This window comes from Aquarana catesbeiana, linkage group LG01 (genome assembly GCF_042186555.1).
Source record: "Aquarana catesbeiana isolate 2022-GZ linkage group LG01, ASM4218655v1, whole genome shotgun sequence".
Taxonomy (NCBI): Eukaryota; Metazoa; Chordata; class Amphibia; order Anura; family Ranidae; genus Aquarana; species Aquarana catesbeiana.
The window spans coordinates 109,749,388-109,767,488 of NC_133324.1; the positions used below are offsets into that span (position 1 = coordinate 109,749,388).

General features: G+C 44.7%; 1 protein-coding gene across 2 annotated transcripts in view; it reads right to left on the minus strand.

Moving 5' to 3' along the window:
- Positions 1-9,493: 9,493 nt before the first annotated feature.
- Positions 9,494-18,101, minus strand: part of IL6ST (interleukin 6 cytokine family signal transducer) — a 101,871-nt gene continuing 93,263 nt past the window's right edge. For both annotated transcript variants that reach the window (XM_073622841.1, XM_073622850.1), the window contains 2 exons: positions 17,175-17,256; positions 9,494-13,081 (listed from right to left, as the gene is read on the minus strand). In XM_073622841.1, coding sequence (XP_073478942.1) covers positions 12,437-13,081; positions 17,175-17,256 — 727 coding nt within the window. In that variant the 3' untranslated portion in view covers positions 9,494-12,436. The remainder of the gene's footprint in view (positions 13,082-17,174; positions 17,257-18,101) is intronic.

Consider the following 18,101-nt stretch of genomic DNA (forward strand, 5'->3'; position numbering starts at 1 on the left):
GTTAATTGCACAGATGTTCAAATGCCGCACAAAATTTTTTTTAATCACTGTAATTACCTTTATATTGTACTTTATTGTGGCACTTCCTGTATCTCCTCCCATGGGAGTAGGCGTGTTTGTTGCCTTTCCCCGGCGCCGCACTGTCTCCTGGGAGCTTAGTGTCAGGCTTCCCAAAATTCAGTGCGGAAACAATGATCATGCGCGTGAACAAGCTGTGAGTGAACAGCATTCACCGCATCACGGAAATCAATCAATCATGCTTCACATGCCCACAAGCAAGATGGAAACAGCCAGCATCACATTTTTTAAGTTATTCTTCAGTACGAAAACAGACAGAGGCGGAAATATTACACCCAAACTGTGAGTATTATTTTGGGATTAGCAAAGGTCTCAATGACCTAAAAAAAAAAAAAAAAATTGGTCGCCGGACTCCCGCTTTAACTAATTCAGTGCCACCTGTGACGAACGCGGGTGTCAGATCCCTGCCCTCCTCGCTAACTCGCGACAAAGGACCGGCCAACCTCACACCACGCTGTCACTTATGTAACAATGCCACTCTCAGCTGCGCCCAGCACAAAGATTTTCCAGCTTGCAGGACCACAATCTAGGTGCGAGCAGCCTGAGAGCGATTGTCACTGGGCTAATTACACAATTAACCCTTTAACTGCCACCACCCCCGTTTAAAAGACCGAGCCGGGGGAGACTCGTAATTTAGCAATACCAATTATAATTTTAGAATAAGTGTCTGCCACACACACTGTCACCACAGACAGGTCTGCTCAGAGTCTTACTCTACAACAGTAGCGCCCTTCAAGAGGCAGGTTCGTTTATAGCTTGCATTAGGAGCTCTAGAGACAAGGTTAACACTTTTCAACATAAGAGTTTTATTATGAAAAGGTCAAAGTTGATGCAAATAAAATATTTACAGAAAAAAGATGTTTCAAAAAGATAAAGACAATATACAGCCACAAAGCAATAAGGTAGAATTGGGAAGAAAGAATACTTGCAATTAATGTCCGAGGGTTGATCAGAGTTCGATCGATGAGCTAGGTAATCGGTTCTCGACTTGGCAGATGTTTCTTCTTGGATGGTAAAAGGAGAACTGACCATTGTCTTGGCATCTCCTCTTTTCTGTCAAATCAAAGGGGGTGTTGACAGCGACCAGTAACCAATCATCTGATCAGCTGGTTTTAGGGGTTGGTTGCTGGGAGGTGTCTACACTCATGACCACATCCCAGGTGATTTTGGTAATACATACTCATATATCTGCATCTATAGTGTTTACAGACTTCAAATATCCATATTATTATTCAACTTGAGATTTCCTTCAAAACAAGTCTAAACATGCCATATCTATAACGTATAGCCTGCTTTGGAGGAATAAGTGGTCCCAGGGGTTTCCCATATGACCTGACATAGGGGTGTCTGGACTTGAAATGTTCCATATTATCTGAGGAAGCTAAATATGTCCAGATTATGTCTGTGCTATTACTAAGTCAGAAGTTATGAAACATGCTGAAATTTCATACTTATTCTTATGAGGTGTATTCAGAAGACTTTACGACCGAGGTCTGTTAGGGCTCTGAGTGGGGAGGGTGACAGTTTTACGACAGGCCTGAACACTGCCCTTACAACAAATGTTTTCCTACTGACTTAGCCTGCTCTGTTTTCTCTGTTGAGATAACCTTTTCTGTTGAACTTAAAAAGCTTTGAATTCCTAAGGTGGGGAAGACGGAGTTCAGAGTTCTCTGTGAGGTTACATGAGGAGCCAAACTGTCATGGCTACTTCCACACAAGATGGCAGCTAGCTACAGCTTGTCATGTCCCGTACTTGATATCGTTACACCTCCCCCCCTTAGGTGGTTGCATGGGAGGGAACTACAATTTCCCTCCTGACGCAACCGACTCCTGCGGGCTCGGCTTGTCGTGACAGCCCATCAGCATTTCCATGGGCGCTGCCTTTCTTATGCTGGATGGTGAAATCGTATTGCTGAAGAATTAGGCTCCACCGAAGTAGTTTGCCATTCTCCCCAGCAACACGATTTAGCCAGCTCAAGGGATTGTGATCTGTGATCACAGTGAAGTGCCGTCCATAAAGGTACGTTTGTAACTTCTGGAGAGCCCACACGATCGCAAGACACTCCTTTTCGATCGTGGCATATGCTACTTCCCTGGGAAGCAGCTTCCTGCTCAGGTAGAGGATGGGATGCTCCTCTCCGGCCTCGTCCACCTGGCTCAGGACTGCACCCAATCCAAAGGCAGAGGCATCCGTCTGCACAAGGAAACGGCGGGTGAAGTCTGGAGCCTGCAGCACAGGTGCGCTGGCCAGCGCCCTCTTCAAGGCCTGAAATGCCTGCTCACATTCTGGTGTCCAAGACACCACCTTGGGCAGTTTCTTTTTGGTTAGGTCAGTCAGAGGTTTGGCCAGGCTACTATAGTTACATACAAATTTCCTATAGTAGCCAGCGGTCCCCAAGAAAGACATAACCTGCTTTTTGGTTTGAGGGGTAGGCCAGGCCAGGATGGCCTCAACCTTCCCTGTCTCGGGTTTCAGGGTACCTCCTCCTACCTGGTGTCCCAAGTACTGCACATCAGTCATGCCAATCTGACACTTACTGGGTTTGACAGTCAGATTGGCGGCTGTCAGTTGGTCTAGGACCTGTGACAGGTGCACCAGGTGTTCTTCCCAGGTAGGGCTGAACACGGCGATGTCATCCAAGTAGGCTACGGCAAAGGTTTCCAGCCCCTCCAGTAAGTCATTCATGACTCTCTGGAAGGTAGCTGGGGCATTCTTCATCCCAAACGGCATGACGGTAAACTCGAACAATCCGAATGGGGTGATGAAGGCCGACTTTTCCCGAGCCTCAGGGGCCAGAGGAATTTGCCAGTACCCCCTGCTCAGATCCATGATTGTTATATAACGGGCGGCCGCCAGCCTATCTAACAACTCATCAATCCGGGGCATGGGGTAGGCATCTGCAGTAGTGATGGCATTCAGCTTCCGGTAGTCCACACAGAACCTGGTCGTCTGGTCCTTTTTGGGGACCAAGACTACTGGGGACGCCCAGGCACTGTGGGACTTCTGAATCACCCCCAGCTGCAGCATTTCCTCCACCTCCCTTTTCATGTCGGCCAGCACCTCCAGGGAGACGCGATAGGCCGACTGTTTAATGGGGGGATGTGCCCCGGTGTCCACCTGGTGGACAGCGAGGTGTGTCCTCCCAGGTTTTCCCGTAAACCTGCTACCATGTACTGCCAGCACTCGCTTCAGTCCAGGTACCTGGGTGGGGGTAAGATTGGAGTTTATCAGGAGTTCTGAGTCTACCTCCCTGGTGTCTGCTAGCAGGTCCAGAAGTGGATCAGCCTCCTCGGGCTCTGGCCTGCTGCAGACCGGCATGACATAGGCCGTGCGCTCATGATGGGCTTTGATCATGTTAACATGAATGGCCTTCTGCCGTCTACGCCCTTCTCCCAACCTGACCAAGTAGGTGACATCATTCAGACGCTGGGTGATGGTGTACGGGCCTTCCCATGCTGCTTGGAGTTTGTTCTGCCGCAGGGGAAGCAGAACATACACCTTCTGACCAATGTCATAGGTCCGCTCCCTAGCGTTACGGTCATACCACTCTTTCTGCCTAGTCTGGGCCTGGGTCATGTTCTCCCGCACAATTTCCACCAGCGTCTCCATTTTATCTCTGAATTTTAGGACATAATCCACAACAGAGACCTTTGAGTCGGCAATCTTGCCCTCCCAGGTCTCACGGATTAGGTCCAGGGGTCCTCTTACCCTCCGTCCGTACAAAAGTTCAAATGGCGAAAAGCCTGTGGACTCCTGAGGCACCTCTCTGTAAGCAAACAGCAGATGAGGCAGATATCGTTCCCAGTCCTTACCCTGGGAGTGCACAAAGGTGCACAACATTTGTTTCAAGGTTCCATTGAAACGCTCGCACAAACCGTTCGTTTGTGGGTGATAAGGACTGGCCATGATATGCGTCATCTGTATTTTCCGACAGAGAGCCTGCATCAAGTCGGACACAAACTGAGGGCCTTGATCGCTGATGAGCTCAGCCGGGAATCCCACTCTTGTGAAGATTCCCAGCAGAGCATCAGCGACCTTGTCTGCCCGGACGCAGGAGAGAGCCACCGCCTCCGGATAACGCGTGGCATAGTCGACAACTGTAAGGATAAAACGTTTGCCTGAACTGCTAGGGATGGCCAAAGGCCCAATGATATCCACTGCCACCCTCTTAAAAGGTTCGTCAATCACAGGCAAAGGTTTTAGCGGAGCCCTGTGTACATCCCCTGCCTTGCCAACTCGCTGGCAGGTAACACAGGACCGACAGTAGTCAGCTATGTCAGCGAGCATTGTAGGCCAATAAAAGTTATGTATCAACCGCCCTCGGGTCTTAGTGATCCCCAAGTGCCCTGCGAGGGGAATTTCATGAGCCACTTTTAGCAGCTGTCCCCTAAATTGACTGGGTACAACCAGCTGCCTGCTACCTAGGTCAGCCTCATTCCCCTCTGCAGGCATATTTTCTCTGTACAATTTACCTTTGTCCCAATAGACCTTTTGTTTGTCATTCTCTGCAGGGGGGCGATCAGCTAGACTCCTGAGCTGTGCTAGTGTTTGGTCTGTCTGCAGTGCTGTTTCAAAGGCGGAACAACAGGTCCCAGCCAGCAGTCCTGTGGCAAACATGGACAGCTGCTGAGGCTCAGCAGAGGTGGAGTCCACTGGGTTAGAACAGGGAGAGGGCCCAGAGACCTCCTCCTGCTGTTCTGCGACCAGGGCCTGCACCTCGGCTGCCTTTGCAGCACTGCGAGTGACCACCAATACTGGCAATGCATCATCATCATCATCATCATCATTATCATCATCACATTTAACCTTTATCAGTTCAGCATCATTGGAACATACATCAGTTACCTTCACTAGCAAGGGGGCCTTCTCTCCTGTCTCTGAAGAAGGAGGACCTTGCACTTCCACTCCACCCTCCCCCTCCCTCTGTCCATCTACAGGTTGCCCAGATATTACCCCAACATCGGTAAACAGTACCTTGGGAGGTCCAGAGAGATTCGTGGGAGCATCTGGGGTGCTTTTAGCAGGGGCATAGTATGACACAAGGGTACCTAAATCAGAACCCAACAACACCGCAGTGGGGATCTCCTCCGAGACACCCACCTCTCTCATCCCACTTCCGGCACCCCAATCAATAAAAACATAGGCACGGGGTACACAGGAACGGGTTCCCCCAACTCCGGTGAGGGTAAGGAACTTCTCTGGGATGATGTCTGTTTCTTCTATAACCTCTGGTCTGACCAATGTGACTTCGGCTCCGGTGTCACGAAAGCCTGTTACAGTCCGGTGGCCTACGATGACTGGCTGCAAGTTGGCATTGGTTCCGGGAGGTTTCCCACTGACGAGCAGCACAGCGGAAGGGTTGCTAGCCGGATGGCCAGGTGATGTCGTCTTCTTCTGCTCAGGGCACTGCGCCCTGAGATGTCCGGCTCCCCCACAGTTGTAGCATTTGCGTTTGTCAGTTAGGAAGGCCTTGGCTCCAGGAGTTGCAGGTTCCGGCTGCTGAGGAACTTGTTTGGTAGGCAGAGGAGGGGTTGCCGTGTGCGATTTCCCTCCTTTCCAGCCATTCAGAGGAACCTTGCGATGGTCAGATACCCGAGAGTGGATATAGGTATCTGCCAGTTCTGCTGCTGCTTTGGCAGAGGCTGGCTTTCGCTCCAGCACAAACTGTCTGACGTCTGTAGGACAGATGTGCAAAAGTTGATCTGCAATCATAAGATCTTCCAGGGATTCAAAAGAATCGGCTTCCAAGCCTTTAGTCCACTGCCGGAATGTGGTGCGTAAGCGACCTACCACATCCATGTATGAGTCCCCCAGGCCCCTTTTGCAAGGACCTAAAACGCTTCCGGTACACTTCCGGGGTTAGCTGAAACTTTTGGATGATTGCAGCTTTTAGGGCCGCATAATCGTCGCACTGTTCTTCTGACAGTTCGACATAAGCATCCAGGGCCTTGCCTCGTAGCCCTGGCGTCAGGTACCGGGCCCATTGTGCTGGGGGCAGATGGTACTGACGGCAAGTTTTTTCAAACGACAGTAGATACACGTCAATGTCACTGTCCTTTTCCATAACTGGAAATTTGGCTGCCGGGATCACTGGCAGAGAGGCATCCCTGTGCTCTAGGGATCCGAGGTTCTGAGCCTGTCGCTGCTGCTGGAGCCTAGCCATCTCCAATTCGTGCCGACGATCAGCCTCCCTCTCAGCCTGGCGTTCCTCCCGCTCAGCCCTGCGTTCCGCAGCCTTTCTCTCGGCCGCCGCCTGGCGCTCAAGAAACTGCAGGTACACCACAGGATCCGTCTCCCTGAGGTTTTGTAGAGTTTCTTGCATTTGAAGAGAGTCTATGATGGTTTCAGGCAATCTGATGCTAGCCTGCTCTTGTGATGGCTTGGAGGTAACAATCCGTGGTATTCCAGTGTCAGTCTCTGCTTGCCCATCTGGTGAGGCCGCCTCTGAACCACTGGGCTCTGGAGTAGCGGAAACCCTTTCTGGTCCAGTTTCCCCCAGGTTCTGGTGTGCACGGATATCAAACTCCTGTAAGGCATGTATCAAGCCTTCACGATTTTTGCCACCAACGTCAATTCCTCTTTCTGTGCACTCAACAGTCAGTTCATTCTTGCTCATCTTTTTATATGCTGATAACCCAGACATTTTGCAAGCAGAAGAGATAGAACAGAAAGAAGAGATAGGAAGAAGGTGTAGGAAAGAGTTGTTGCTGTATGTCTCTCTTGAAAAAATCAAAATCAAAAAATATGCACCAGCTTGTCTCTAAGGACTGTTTCCACAAAGGTTACAATCCTTCAGTGCAGAGCTAATTCCTAACAATGCACTGAATGCTCTTAATGCGAAACTATCCCGCTACGCTGCCAGCCAATATGTGACGAACGCGGGTGTCAGATCCCTGCCCTCCTCGCTAACTCGCGACAAAGGACCGGCCAACCTCACACCACGCTGTCACTTATGTAACAATGCCACTCTCAGCTGCGCCCAGCACAAAGATTTTCCAGCTTGCAGGACCACAATCTAGGTGCGAGCAGCCTGAGAGCGATTGTCACTGGGCTAATTACACAATTAACCCTTTAACTGCCACCACCCCCGTTTAAAAGACCGAGCCGGGGGAGACTCGTAATTTAGCAATACCAATTATAATTTTAGAATAAGTGTCTGCCACACACACTGTCACCACAGACAGGTCTGCTCAGAGTCTTACTCTACAACAGTAGCGCCCTTCAAGAGGCAGGTTCGTTTATAGCTTGCATTAGGAGCTCTAGAGACAAGGTTAACACTTTTCAACATAAGAGTTTTATTATGAAAAGGTCAAAGTTGATGCAAATAAAATATTTACAGAAAAAAGATGTTTCAAAAAGATAAAGACAATATACAGCCACAAAGCAATAAGGTAGAATTGGGAAGAAAGAATACTTGCAATTAATGTCCGAGGGTTGATCAGAGTTCGATCGATGAGCTAGGTAATCGGTTCTCGACTTGGCAGATGTTTCTTCTTGGATGGTAAAAGGAGAACTGACCATTGTCTTGGCATCTCCTCTTTTCTGTCAAATCAAAGGGGGTGTTGACAGCGACCAGTAACCAATCATCTGATCAGCTGGTTTTAGGGGTTGGTTGCTGGGAGGTGTCTACACTCATGACCACATCCCAGGTGATTTTGGTAATACATACTCATATATCTGCATCTATAGTGTTTACAGACTTCAAATATCCATATTATTATTCAACTTGAGATTTCCTTCAAAACAAGTCTAAACATGCCATATCTATAACGTATAGCCTGCTTTGGAGGAATAAGTGGTCCCAGGGGTTTCCCATATGACCTGACATAGGGGTGTCTGGACTTGAAATGTTCCATATTATCTGAGGAAGCTAAATATGTCCAGATTATGTCTGTGCTATTACTAAGTCAGAAGTTATGAAACATGCTGAAATTTCATACTTATTCTTATGAGGTGTATTCAGAAGACTTTACGACCGAGGTCTGTTAGGGCTCTGAGTGGGGAGGGTGACAGTTTTACGACAGGCCTGAACACTGCCCTTACAACAAATGTTTTCCTACTGACTTAGCCTGCTCTGTTTTCTCTGTTGAGATAACCTTTTCTGTTGAACTTAAAAAGCTTTGAATTCCTAAGGTGGGGAAGACGGAGTTCAGAGTTCTCTGTGAGGTTACATGAGGAGCCAAACTGTCATGGCTACTTCCACACAAGATGGCAGCTAGCTACAGCTTGTCATGTCCCGTACTTGATATCGTTACACCACCTTTAAGTAGTTCAGTGAAAACATTGCCCCCAAATAGGTGGGTGAAAGATGAAAGAATAGCATCTGGGGGAATAAATACCTATGCTGTAAACTGATGCATCTAACCCCAACTTGGACACTATTCATGGTCCAGTAGGAGTCAAACTTGGAACGTGTAGTTCTCCAATGAAATATCAGGGGGTGCAAACCACCTCCGATCCTATATTGATCTGGGTGTGGTCAGCCAATGTGGTGCTGTGATGGAAGAACCCAGTCCAACCAAGGGGTCACTCTGTGTGATGTCGCAGCTGATCCCCCAATACTGGGGGCGGCATGTGCTCGATGATGCTGGGGGGACTAGTTGAATCTATGATATCTGGCTTATGACCCAGCACCACAGTTGAATAAAAGCAAAACAAAAATCGACAGAAGGTAAAAAAAAAAATCCAAAGAAAAGTCTGCAAAAAACTGCAAAAGCTAGGAGCTAGAAAGAAAGCTCCATGTCCTAACTACTGAGATGCTAGGCAATAACTGAACTCCTTGCTGCAAATGGGGGTTTGTCCATCTCCAGAGGGCCACCCCCTGGGTTTGCTTTCAGTTTAGTTGCGCTTAGCGTCCTACTCCTGTAGGTGGTGACATCAAACCCATCCCTCATAAAGTATGGCTGTGTCCTTCAATGAACAAAAGAGGGAAAAAATGGTTCTTGTCTCTAAGGAGTATGCAGAGACCTGCAGAGGTTAAATCAGGTCATTCTTTAGAAGCAAAACAGATTATCATTTTTAATATGGACATTCACTGTACTGTTCATTTAAGCACAAGAGACTCCATTTTGTTCTCACTGTTGAAATGTGTTCTGTAACCTTCACCGAATACACAGACACATCTTCTGCTACAAGCTCTCTACTCCCCCCCCCCCCTTTCAAGGTTATACTTTTACAATTGTTCTATTTGCTAGCTTTTAATAATATATTTCTATTTGTTAGCTTTTAATAACATCTCACACCACCCCTTTCTTATCCATGTTTAAAATAACATGTAATAATACATTTTGACACTGAACGGACATTTTAAACACAGTCATTGCGTCCTGTGAATCTGTTCCTGCAGCTGCAGTATTAACTTTTATAGTTTTAGAGTCCCAATCAGAAATTAGTCATAACAGTTTTAAAACAAGATTTTACATTTTTCATAGTTTATTGAAATGAGTGTACAATGGGCATTCTCATGCAGGTGCCACTGCTGCTTTCACAGTCTATTGAGAAAAAAATGATTTCTAGTTACATACATTTAGTATCAGCTGTAAACAAAACAACTTCTTTTAGTACATTGTATTGTGTGACAATGGACTGAGAATATTTATTAAAAAATAAATTAAAGCGTTAATAGTTAAGAACACTACAAAAATATATTATTATTAATGGTATGGGCATTAAAGAGTCATTCTGGGAAAAAAAAAAAAAAAAACCCTAACATTTATTGTGTATTTGCTATATAATGCTTCTTAGTAAAGGATGATATACATTGTATATACTAGGCGCAACATGTACAGTTCAACAAAAAACAAAACAAATGCACAGACATTACTATACAGTATTAAAAGCCCACTAAACACACCAATCAATTCCTTTCTGGAGAGAATGTTTGTACAAGGCACGTTCGGTAGACAAAACGGACCTTTAAAGTCAATATTCTAATTAGAAGATAGATCTATGGAAGGCTGGATTAGGTATCGCTAGGCTATAAATGTTCAGCTGTCAATGTTCTGACAGTCACTTTGGCGTTTTAAGAGAAAACATAAGACACCACTAAAAAGGGGTGTACATTGGTGCTTTCATTTAACCAGTCTGACTTAAATCGTGCAGAACCGTAAACTCATCCATTAATACTGCTACTACTTACAAAAGATGAACAAGACATATGAGCTGTAAATTCTGTATGCAAAGCCATAAGAACCAGCAAATGAAACCTTGTGTATACAGTAAGACAGTGCAAGGAGAAAACGTCATTTATAACCAGGACTTGATCCTAGAAGCCAAGTAGACAATGTGCCAGTCTTTTCTGATCGCACCATTTCTCAGCCTTTATTGGGATCACCAAATACATTATAAATGGCTTGATTGCGGCTTGTAACTTCTAAATTATGCACTGAACCCGTCAAACTAGTACTGGAGCTTGCCAGTGCTGGCAATGTTAGAGGAGTTCTGATGCACTCATTCTTGCATTAAGTCCCTAACCTGGAACAAAGTATGCAGCCATTGAGGCGTGCACACCTTTGCTTGTTTCAAGGTCCAACTCAATACATAGCAAAGCAGAGGTAAAAATGATCTAGAAGCTTGTACTTTTTTTTTTTTTTTGTCCTGACAGATTTCCTTTAATTTAATTAACCTGGCATCTCAACCAATTAGAAATCATTCTTTAGTTGATCTGACTACAGAGAAAACTACTGACTAAATGGCCTGGGTTACTATCATTTGGAATGAATATGCTTGCCAGTGTAAGCTTTGAGTCACTAATGCGTGCCTACGCCCAAAGCAAAAGGTGCCTGGCTTCCTGAAAGATTAAAAGAGATGTTAAGATCTAAGAGATCCTGAAAGAGATCTAAGTGCTGAATAGCAAATGTTGCACTAAACAACCAGACCCGAGAGAAGTGTAAGTGAGCACAGACACCTACACATTCTACTGAACTTTTGGAGGACACATTATATCTGGCTTCTAGAAATGTCAGTTCAAAAAGGAATAAGCTGCTGAATGTCAATACAACTATTAGACCTAAATGGGCTCTTCTCACCCCGATAAATCTTTCTATTTGCTTAGGTCAGGGGTCCTCACACTTTCTAAAACAAAAGGCCAGATTAATGACATTCAGACTTTAGGGCGGTGGACTGTGGCCAATGGGAATAGAAAATGCCCCAATATCAGTGGGACTAAACATGGTCTCAGGCTTAGTTGTCAGTGGGAGGAGGAAAATTACATAGCACCTATAAGAGCTGGTGAATAGTGCCAGTTGTTGGAGTCAGTGAGGAACAGTGCGCCATCATTCACATCATTGCAAAGAATAGTGCCCAATCCTGATGTCAGTGGAGGGCATAATGTCACATTGTTGATGTCAGTGAAATGAATATAGAGTCCCATTGTTGATGTCAGTGGAAGTAATAGTGCCCCCATTGTTCGTGTTGGTGGAAGCACCATCAGTTGAAGGAACAGTGCTGCAAAGGCCAGCAGGTTGGAGAACAATGTCTTAGATGATGGCAGCATCATTAAAAGACAGGACTACATTTAATCAATTAATTTAATCATTGGCTGTACCTGTTCATACATGGGGTGCCTTAAGATTTTAATTATCTGAACACTTACAGTATATTTATATATACATTTCGTCAATCGTGTTTACAGATTTTTTTTTTTTTTTTATTTATATACCATGCATATAATTCTACATGCATACAGGTACTGCTAAAGGGTGATCACTGTCCTGTTATGAACAGTGAATTCTGAAATCACTAAGCTCTGATGTGGGAAGTTGAAACCTAAGTTGCATAGAAGCAGATTTAATCAATCAAGATTGATACAGAAAGTATACTCAATTTAGTGCCTGTAAAATTTTAAACATTCCCAAAAAATTTCAGGGAATAAGAAATTAAAAATCATGCTGAATCAGAAAAAACATTTAGTCTGGGATCATACTATCAAGGTGTGATCCGTCGCATTAAGGCAGCCCATAAATAAGCTTGTAATGCACTCAAAAGTAAAAAAACAAAACAAACAAAAACCCCCCAAAAACAAACAGGCTTGCCATTTTCAACAACACAGCATAGTAGTGCTTTACTGTGCAGGGCAAACAACTGCATTAAAGCAGTGTTGCTTCTGTGCATTGGGGTGCCATTCTAAATGGCACCACAATGCGCTAAAACACTTAACATGCATTAACATGTACAGTTCCGCAATGCATTGCAGCATAGAAGTGCGAACCCAGCCTCACTGAAAGTCAATGATCTCTTTGGTAATCATGAGTTTAAAAGGTGAAGCAGTCATGCACCAGGCCTGGCTTAGTCTCCATTTGTCCATTTGGTGGCTTTAAAAAAAATGAAGTCCAAATTCTGACATAAGGCTCTCAAAGTCTATTGGGGCAAGTAGCCCCCTCGCCTTACCGTCTGTGGTAAATAACTTTTTATCTCCATGTCCATCTCTGCTGGCTGACATTCGAGACTCACATTCTGCCCGGCATTAAAGCCTTCAGGGTCCATTTCATGACCAAGTCCAGCTAGTTGCGGACTTTGATCTTGCTCATGTATACAAGAAGAAAGGTTCTCCTGCTGCAGGGCCTGAAGCCTGCCTGTAGAATCATCCTGAGTGCAGTTTTGCTTAAAATACTGGTTTGGTACATCTAAAACCGGCTGCTCGTCTGGCCTCTCTTCAGACTCTAGCAGAGGCTGAGTTGATTCAGACCTGGAGAAAGTTGGTAGGGCTGCAGCAGTTGGCTGCTGTCCCCTGTATCCGCTGATAATGACTGTAGAGTACTGAACAGTGCTAGATGTGTTCTGACCCGATTCAACCTCATCTGAGTCTGAAATACTCAGCTGTGGGGAAGACAGGCAGGAAGAGCCTCCAATGCCACTACTGAGGCCTTCCGATGTGTTCTTCTTTATCAAATCCACCGACTTCAGGTCCTGTTTACTGTATGAAGACTTCTCATCAGCGGTTATCTCCACCACACTGACGTCAGTAAAACTACCGTCCTGGAAGGGGTGACTTTTCGGCTCATGCTGCAGAAACATACAAAAAAGTTATTTTACATATGTGACAATGATTAAAGTGCACCTGTCACACTTCATACTAAACATGACAAACAGTCTGAGGGAGATTTACTAAAACTGGGGCACTCGGAACTTGGTGTGGCTGCGCATGGTGACCAATCAGCTTCTAACTTCAGCTTGTTCAATTAAACTTTGTCAATAAAACCTGGATGCGGATTGGTTAGAATTGTTGGCTTTTACATTACGGACAGTGCTGGGTTTTAGGGTTCCCAGGTGCATTAAAGGGGAGCAGAGGCAGTGTGTTGGCTCCAGAAGTGTGTGCGGTATTCAGTATGTGTCACTTTAAACTTCAAAAATGCACCTAAAAATCACAGAGGAAAAAATGTAAAATGCCATACAGAGTACTGCTAAAGTGACGTCATCTCTGCCCAGAATAAACTGTAAAACTGGGTGACAGGAGTTATAAGACAAAGAGCTTTCCCATGGCCTCTGGCCTCCTCTTCCCTCTCACTAAGGAGACTGGAGACTTGTTTCCAAAGCAGGTAAGGACCTACAGGACTGGACCTCTTACTGGCCAATTTCCCTACTAAATGTTGACGCAAAGATCCTGGCGAAGATCTTAAATTCATAAATTGTGCAATCAAAGCAAATCTCTATGCAAAACACATAATGAAATGTGCAATAAATTGACAAGTGCCGTGTGCAAAATGATTCCTTGGCATCCATAAGTTCATAATATAATATTTGAGTTCCTAAATCTCGCGGTGTGCCATTGATTCCACATGTGCTCCCCCTTTCTTTTCCCACTCACCAGAAGCCGTCCCCTTTAAAGTGATTGTAAACCTTCCTGTTTTATTTTTTTTTTTTAAACAACATGTTATACTCACCTCCACTGTTCAGCTCGTTTTACGTCCATAGACACGAATGCCGCCCCCCCCCCCCCGGTCAATGGATTTGATTGACAGCAGCGGGAGCCAATGGCTGCGCTCCTATCAATCTATCCAATCAAGAGCCGGGACCCTGTGCACAGAGGGAGAGCATGTCTCCGCCGAGGGAAATACGGGGCTTGGGTAAGTAAAACGGGTGGGGGGTGTTGCAACCCCTTTAAGATGTGTAACAGCGTTCACAGCACTCTGTGGCTGTATACAGGATCCAGGGATGTCTGTTTCCTCCTAAGTTCGTCTGCCTATCCAGATCAATGTTATGTCAAACCACCTGTGTGTTATTTCACAGCGCGTCACTTTTTTTTCTGTTTTCTATTACAGATGCCAAGGAATCATTTTGGACATGGCACTTGTCACTTTATCGCACATTACATTGTGTTTTGCATAGAGATTTACTATGTTTAATTACACAATTTATGAATTTATTCGCAGTATGGTATTGGATGCACATATTTACAAGTTATTTTAAGTATTTATTTGTGTTCACATTTATTTTATTTGCCTATTTGTACATTCAATATCTTGAGTAGAGATTAGTCACTTTATTAGCACATCAGCTGCAGGTGTATTTAAAGGGGAACACACCATTCTACCCACACCAGAAATAAGCAGCGCCATATCAGCTCCACAAACCCAATTCTTCCATTGGCAGGGGGTTATTTCCTCTTTGAAAAAAAGGAAGATTGGGAGGAATGTTTGGAGCAAGGTCCTAAATGTGTTGTCTCATCTAAAAGATAAATGGATTACATTTCTTCACCAGGCATATTATACTCCCTCTAAGTTGCATAGAATGTTCCCAAATCGGGACCCCATGTTTCCCTGTTGTAGACTTCACCCTGGGTAGTGCCCTTCTATTGTGACATATTGAACTGCTGTCTTTGACAAAATAAATCTTATGCCGCATACACACGATCGGGCTTTCCGACGCGAAATGTTCAATGTGAGCTTGTCATCGGAAAGTCCGACCGTGTGTATGTTCCATCGAACATTTGCTGTCGGAATTTCCGCACACAAATGTTTGAGAGCAGGTTCGGGGCATTAGACTACAATTAACCCTCTCATCCTCTCCGTCCCCAGCATTACTGGGGATTCAGGATGATGAACAACAGTCTCACCATACTAAGCTATTGATATCTTATCTCCTTTACTATGCCAAAAAAGAAATAGTGATGAAATGGTCGTCCTTGATGGTATCTGCAGTGGCCTCGTGGCAGGCTATCGTGAACGCAGCCCTTCCCATGTAGAGGTTAGCGTATATTAATAGGAGATGCCCCTGGAAGTTTGAAAAGGTATGATCCCCATAGACCTTGAGTTGAGGTGATCCTTCCACAATATCCTTGTTTGGAATAGGGATCAGGTGTTACACTTGAAGTCCCCTTTCTTATGGCTCCTCCGCTCCCTTTCACGTTTGCTCTTTTTTCCCTCCTGCGGCCCCTTCCCTTCTTTGCATCCTTTTCCCTTCCTCCCCTCCTGCTGTCACAGAGAAAAAGGGACCCTGCCAATAAAAATGATATATACAATGGGTATAGAAAAGAATCACTCCCCTTTAAAATAATCAAATGTTGTTGCTTTGCAGCCTGAAATGAAGAAAGACACAGTTTTTGTTTTATCCAGCTGTATTTACTCAGTGCAACTCATAGCATCCATGTGAAACATGTCTCTACTAACTTTGCACATCTTGACTTTGCAATATTTGCCCACTCTTGCAGAACTGCTTAAGTTCGGTTACATTTGATGGTGACCGTTTGTGGACTGCAGTCCTCAAGGAAGGGTTTGTGATCCTTTTTCCAACTTAGTGATTTTGTTTTTGATTTTTTTTTTCTGACATGCTAGTGTTAAATCTTTCACTTAGATGTTAAAAGTTATAACTTGCACATTTAAAACAGTAAATACAGCTGGCTAAAACAAAAACTGTGCATCTTCATTTCAGGCTGCAAAGCAACAAAATATGATTGTAAAGAGATCTGATTCTTTTCTATACCCACCGTATCTCGGATAAGGAGGAGCTGGTATATGCTCCCTTTAAGAGAGACGTGGAGGGGGGACGGAGATGCCCCCACTGCTGGCAACACTAGTTCTAGTGCTCCAGGGTGCCGATCCTCAATATTGTTCTGATGTCTCACCAAACAGGCTGTGCTCTCCAGCATGCCAAAAAATTACACTCAGGGTAAGTGTCATTTTTTAGTGTGCTGGAGGGGACAGCCTGTATGGCGAGAATGACATCTGGAAAATATTGGGGAGCGGCACCATGGAGTACAGGAAGCAGTGTGGCCAGCAGTGGGGGCATCTCTGTCTCACTCCACCCCTTTCCACGTAAGGGGCCATATACCAGCTCCTCCTTATCCGAGATATACAATATATAATTTTTATTGGCGGGGGTCCCTTTTTCTCTGTGGTGGCTGCAGTCTTCAATTCTGGGAAGAGGTTACATGCAATATAAACCCTCATAGCAGATATATGCCAGTTCTCCCCGAGGAAGTGGGCTTTGTCCTGTGAAACATGTTGGAGATGAAGATATGTATATGAGATCCTCTCTATGACCAACCTAGGATACAGTTATCACTAATGGCTTGATATGTAACTGCAATTGTTCTGAAACAATACCTGGATGTGTAACACTTACATTGTAATCCCTTTTCATGTTTTGTATAATAATAATCCAAGTTTTAATTCTTATTTTTTTTTGGTGTGGTACCTTTAAAGTCCTAGTAGTTTTTTCAAGTCGGGGATTGAGCTATCTTTTAATAAAGAGAAATGGAATCCTTTAAAAGCAGGGTATTGTTTTTTATTGTTCTAAAATAAAGAGTTCTTGCAGTTACTAAATGCAACTCCTTTCCTTGCAATGGGGGCAATTCAAATACAGCCCAGTGCTCCCAGCATGGTAAGTTGTTTTAACAAGGCTGCACATATGCGGCTGCACATATGCGGCTGCATATGTGCAGCCCACCCACCGAGCAGCCGCATATATGAGTGTGGTTGGCATCAAGGTGTTAATCTCTTTATTATCCTAGCAGTTAGAGGCATGAAGACCCCAGACAATGCCCGCCCCCCCTTCCACAAACAGGGTTAATGATTTCATAAGTGAAAACATAGATTATGAATAATTTTAGTAACAAAGAAACCCGAGTGATGTTCTTAAACAAGCCTCATTAACTTACCCTTGTAGGCGTTTGGGGAGACCATTGAGCGATATTACTTTTTGAGGGATCTGGAACATTTGGCCAAATGTGTTTTTTAATCCTGAAAAGAAAAAAAAAGTCTACTACTACTACTACTACTACAGAACTGCACATTCAACATAAAGTGCCACATTTTTGTGATGTAAATCAAGTAAATGATTATAGGCCTTTAAAGACGGCTTAAATCTTCACCGATTCCCACTAAATAGGCCACAATTCAAGTCACAGGTGGCCCTGCTGGCACCACTGGGCTCAACAATAGTCAATTTAAAAAATCTACTGAGCCAGGTGGAAAGTTAAACAAAAAGTAACTGCATCCTATTACTGTTGTCTGAATACAATAGATGGCAGTGGAGGTTCCTCTGACCACACTGTTATTAGGAAAACCAAATCAATTTGCCCTCCTTCATCCCGTAGATGGAAAAGAAAACTGAGCCATGTATGCCTGTAGTAAGTAGCAGTTGGCAAATAGAAAGATGCAAAAAAATGAAAAAAAAAACAAAACACGACACACCCCAAAAACCAAGTTTGACAAAGTGTGGAAACTATACCTCATACTGCCAACAGTCACAAGCACTTATTGCACACAAACATGTTCAAACCTCTTGGAATGTCTGTGATCGTTCTATTAATCATTTTGAAAAAAGAAGAAAGTCTTGTAACTTATAATAAAGCTTACCTGTAGGTAAAATGAGTATCCTCCTAAACGTGCACGGTTTAGGAGATGTTACACGAAGCAGCAGCCGGTGACGTCACCGACACAGGCGCTCTGAGGGAACGGCATACCGTGCCGTTCCTTCAGAGGTCTGTGCTGTAAGCAGTAGCTCCCGTGCGCATGTGCTGGCGTCAACACGGCCTCGGCCAGTCAGAGTCCGCTAACCCAGAAGGAAGAACGGGTGAAAACGG